Genomic DNA, 5,210 nt, shown 5'->3' on the forward strand with positions numbered 1-5,210 from the left:
TAACTTACAAAAATCAATGAAAAATCTACGACCAAATGCAGCATCAACTTGCTAGATTAAGGTGCATTAAACATGCATATCTCTAATAGGATGAGAAGAAATGTACGTGTGTGTCACACTAGGGAAAGACTTCGTATGAGAAACTAGATAAATATTAAGATGAAGCAATACAGAAAGAGCTACCGAAAGTCACCAAAAGAGATCAAAATAAAGAGATCACAGCATAATAATCAGAACTCTGTTTAAAAGTCAAAATAGCATGCTCATGTGGCCACTCGAAACATTTTCAACCACAAATTCAATAAATGGTCACTTAGGGACACTGATTGCGTGCAAAGTTACACACATTCCGGGGGGAGCTGCTGGTGTATGTAGGGGGGGCACATGAGATGAGCAGGATAAAGGTAGAGAGAAGGGATATTTCCAGTTCTCTGCGTAGCCTAAACAACAACAAACATATCCAACATCATACAGCTCATGAACTATCATACAGAAATACTACGTTCTACCTCACATTTTCAGTTTCACTTCCCTGCTCGCATCTTGTTTAGTTGATTCAGTGCTGGCTGCAGGATGTTGAAAAGCACCCACCCAATCGCCGGAACCAGAATACCCAACAACAGCGTCCCTCTGTTGTCACTGTCTGCCAGACTTGCCATCTCTTGGACGGCAGCATCTGCTTGAGGGGAGAAAATTGCTGACATCGCTCCAAGCCCGACAGCTCCCGCAATCCCTTTGGATGCTCGCATCTTGTTGACCTGATTCAATGCTGGCTGCAGTATGTTGAATAGCACCCACCCAATCGCAGGGACGAGGATTCCTAGAAGCAGGAGACCCCTCGAGTCACTATCGGCAACAGTGGCAAGCTCTTGCACAGCTGCATCGGCTTCAGGAGAAAAGAGGGCAGAGGCGGCTCCGAGACCAATCGCTCCGACTAAGCCTTTCGAGGAGCGCATCTTGTTTACCTGGTTCAATGCTGGCTGCAGAATGTTTAAAAGAACCCACCCGATGGCCGGAATTAGGACGCCTAACAACAGCAAGCCTCTCGAATCACTATCTGCGGCAATGTTGGCGATCTCCTGGGCAGCGGACGCATGAGGGGCAGCGACGAGAGAGGCCGCAGTGCCGAGGCCGAGGCCGATTGCCAAGGCTTTGGCGCTTCGCATGCGGTCGACCTGGTTGAGAGCTGGCTGCAAGATGTTGAAAAGAACCCAGGCAAGAGCGGGCACAAGGGGGAGCAAGAGGGCGAGGCCTCGGTTATCGTCAGCAGCGAGCTGCATAATCTGCTGGGAAGCGAGGGCGGAGTCTGTGGAAGCGAGGGCAGCGAAGAGGGCACCAGCGAGGACGGAGCCACTGATGTGGGAGACATTGGAGGGGAGGAGAGGAGAGTCAGGGGTGAGGGAAGGAAGGGAAGAACGGATGGAAGGAAAGGGGGAGAGGCGAGAGGGCTGGGAACCGAGGGGGAGGGGGGAGGGCTTAGGGGAACGGAGGGAGAGGGAGGAGAGGCTGGAGCCAGCGAGGGCAGTGGAGAGAGCCATAGGGGAGGGGAGGGAGCAGTGAGAGGAAATGGCTATGGCGACGGAAATGGCAAAGAAGCTATGGCGATGGCGATGAAGTTGGGTAGAGCAGTGGAAAAATGAAGAAGATGATGAGGAAGTTGGTTGAAGATGAAGAAGATGGTCAAGATGATCAATGTTGATTATTGATCTTTCATTCATTCAACCTTTCACGTGAACTCCTTTGGCATGCCTACCTTCGGCCCAGATCTTCCCTCCCCCATCCTACGGTCCTCATCCTCCTTCCCCCAGATAAGAGTCCCCCCTCCACCCAATTGGAACTCCCATCTCTAGATTATCCTCTCATCCTTCTTTGTGTCTCTCCCTCGAGCCCCCATCCCCTAATAACCTCACGTTTTTTCCTCGCTATAGCGTACGTTTCCTCCATAGGCTCACAAGCACACCTTTTCCTCAAGTCTATCCACGTCTCCAAAATGGTGCCTCTCACTACTAAAAATAAGAATGGTGTCTCTTAAACAATTCAACACACCAAAAAGCACCCCAATGAATTCCACAAACCAAAAAAGCACCTCTCAATACTCCCCTCTATAAATACTAATGGTTGGTTTGTTAGACAAACCAAAAAGCACCTCTCAATACTCCCCTCGAAAAATGTAAATGCTTGGTTTGTTAGCAGTGCCTCCTTACTGCGAAGGAAGCACTCTTACAGTGAAAGATTGAAACTATTTTATGAATTTCCATTTGTAATTTTAAAAACATCAACTAAATTCTATGTTTCCAATTGCCAAAAATTATCTTTTAATAGCCCAGAAAATTATTTGATTTCTCTTTTGCATCCAAAAACACTTGCTTTACCAGGATACTAGGAGGCAATGGCCAAGGGCACTTGTGCACTCTTGTTATATTCTATTCTATCAAATGTTCTGAGTTTTCCATTACTAGGAATGCTATCACATAAAACACAAAGCCTAGCCAGTCTTGCAATATCCAAAAATATGGTACATGTAACTAAAAATACTTGAGAGCTCAATTTCACACCTATATATGTGGGAACATACAAATTGCTCACATTTTCAATGAAGAAGTCTATTCTACACAAGTGGAAGGGCCACTAAATCACTCAAAAATCAGCCATTCCCATGAAACCAACTTAGTAATAGCCATGAGTACCTTAGCAATCCACAACATTTTGAATTCTTATGCACACGCACATGCAAGAAAGAGAGAGAGAGAGAGAGAGAGACTACCATCACATGACCTACACTATTAAAGAAAACAGAAAGTTATATAGGTCAAGTCTACTTATATCCTATTCAACTCATGCACTAACCTGTGTACACCATGAAACCATAATACTAAATATTTAACGGTTCCCCTTTATGATTTCACACCTACACATGTGGGAACTATACACTTGCTCAAATTTTCAGTGAAGAAGTCTATTCTACACAAGTGGAATGGCCAGTAAATCACTTAAAAATCAATCATTCCCATGAAACCTACTTGGTAATAGCCATGAGTATTTTAGCAATCCACAACATTTCGAATTCTTACGAGAGAGAGAGAGAGAGAGAGAGAGAGAGAGAGAGACTACCATCACAATGACCTACAAACGTACATTATTTTAAAAGAAAAAATAAAGTTATATAGGTCATGCCTTTATATCCTAATTCAAACCATGCAATAACCTATGTACACCATGAAACCATAATACTAAGTATTTGAAACTTCCCCTTTATGATGAAGGCCTCATGTCTATAATCCATTTTCTTTTATTCTTGGAACCTCACGTCCACTTCAACTCACACACACTAACCCATGTCACCATGATAACATAATACTAAGCGTTTTGACACTTCCCCTTTATGATGAAGGCCTCATGTCTATAATACTAAGTATTTTGACACTTCCCCTTTATGATGAAGGCCTCGTGTCTATAATACATTTTCTTACAATTCTTGAAACTTCTCTCTTGGCAATGCTTTGGTGAATAGGTTCATTGTTTGTTCTTCCGAGAAATAGTGAAAGGGTGGAATTTCTCCTTGCTTGGCCTAATGTTGAATGTATGGTTTTCCTTCCTCTTGCATTCCTATGATGGTTTTGATTCTTTACTAATGCAATTGCACCATGTGTTGTCACAAAAGGTCATCTTCTACCATGTTAAAGCTTTCTTTTTTTTTTTTGTTCTAGAAAAAGAAAGCTTCACCAAATGACGACCAAACTAAGTAATTTTGATTAAGCAAGAATGTAAAACCAGTTGTTGACTTTGGCACTTTATCTCCACCCTATGTACTACAAAGAATTCCATGAGGTAAGGTATCTGTTGACCTGCATCCTTCATATATGATAGTCGATGGTCCATTGTATCTTTGAGGTACTTAAACCTTCTTTTCACAGTTCCAAATGATGCTCACATGGGTTCATCACCATAATTGGCTAACCAAACCTACTACAAAGAAAATGCCATGCTCAGTCCCTAGAATAATATAAATCAATTTGCCCACTGATTACCAAAACAATGTAGCATCTTGGAATTGTCCACTCTCAATCTTAAAGATATTGTGATTGATTTCAATTGGAATATTAGTAGGTGGTGTAGGATTTGTTTGATCATCTTGTCAATTATCTTCTTTGATTAACAAAGATTCCATCTTTATTTTTGGTGATCTCAATCCCATCTGAATGCTTAATGTGTAATGCAATTCTAACTTATCTCTTATGTCAAAATTGCTTCCTCAAGTTTGATGCTATTGCCTACAATGATCACAGCATCCACATATAGTGCAATGGTTGTCAAATTTCCATTGTCATTCAAGGTGTTTAACCATGATCATCTTCACTTTTGACAAATCCTTTGTCTTGCAATGTGCATCGGTGAAACATTCGCCAAGATTTGAAAATTTTATGGAAGAATATGTAAATTTTCACCAAGATTTAGATGTTTTACTTTAAAATTCAAAAGAAAATATATAAAAGTATAGTACATTCTATCAATATTGTGAAACTCAAAAAATGAGCTCAATAAACTTTTGCCAAGATTTTATATTAATATATAAGCATAGCATTGATAAAACATCCATGCTTGGAGCTTCTTTCAAACCATAACATACTTTTTTAAGTTTGTATACCATATGTGCTTTTCCTTTACCTCAATGCCTAGTAGTTGTTGCATGTTTATGTCTTGAACCTATAAGACTCCATTAAGAAAATGTAACTTGACATCCATTTGATAAACATAAAAGCCCATAATGCATGCACATGAAAATAGCATTACAGCACTCTAATTATTCTCATTTTGATTTTTGATGCAAAAGTTTTGTCAAAATATACTCCTACCTATTGAGATTAACCCTTTACAACTAGCCTAGCCTTGCATCTTTCCAGTGAGTGCCCCCAGATGTTGAAAAGTGGGATATCTCATTAATTAGTTTCTTGCCTCATCCTAAGAATTAGCCTTATTCTTAGGTTTATGTGAAATTAGATATAAAGTGAGGTCCAAGGACCTTGTAGCCAACAAGACTATCCAATCAAATCATAAATTGTGTTAGTAGTCATGTGGTACTTACTTCACCTCTTGCCAAGTCTTGGGATACTTCTTGAGCACAATCTTTTTCCCTACTTCCTTTGGTCCAACCACCCTTAAAAGGATTAACCAAGGGGTCTATGACTCATGCTATTCTATCTAGATGAAGG

At 41.0% G+C, this 5,210-nt stretch overlaps 1 protein-coding gene across 1 annotated transcript; it reads right to left on the bottom strand.

Moving 5' to 3' along the window:
* Window positions 1-204: 204 nt before the first annotated feature.
* On the bottom strand, window positions 205-1,699 carry PSBY (photosystem II BY). The gene has a single exon (XM_087377068.1). The coding sequence runs from the start codon at window positions 1,536-1,538 to the stop codon at window positions 525-527; it is 1,014 nt and encodes a 337-aa protein (XP_087233194.1). The 5' UTR covers window positions 1,539-1,699; the 3' UTR covers window positions 205-524.
* Between the last annotated feature and the right edge of the window lie 3,511 nt (window positions 1,700-5,210).

Source organism: Dipteris shenzhenensis, chromosome 7 (assembly GCF_047967505.1).
Source record: "Dipteris shenzhenensis isolate YYH24624 ecotype China chromosome 7, Dip_SZ_1.0, whole genome shotgun sequence".
NCBI lineage: Eukaryota > Viridiplantae > Streptophyta > Polypodiopsida > Gleicheniales > Dipteridaceae > Dipteris > Dipteris shenzhenensis.

Bases quoted from the DNA above. Each gene is read 5' to 3' on its own strand.
- PSBY (XM_087377068.1), bottom strand. From the start codon at position 1,538: ATGGCTCTCTCCACTGCCCTCGCTGGCTCCAGCCTCTCCTCCCTCTCC.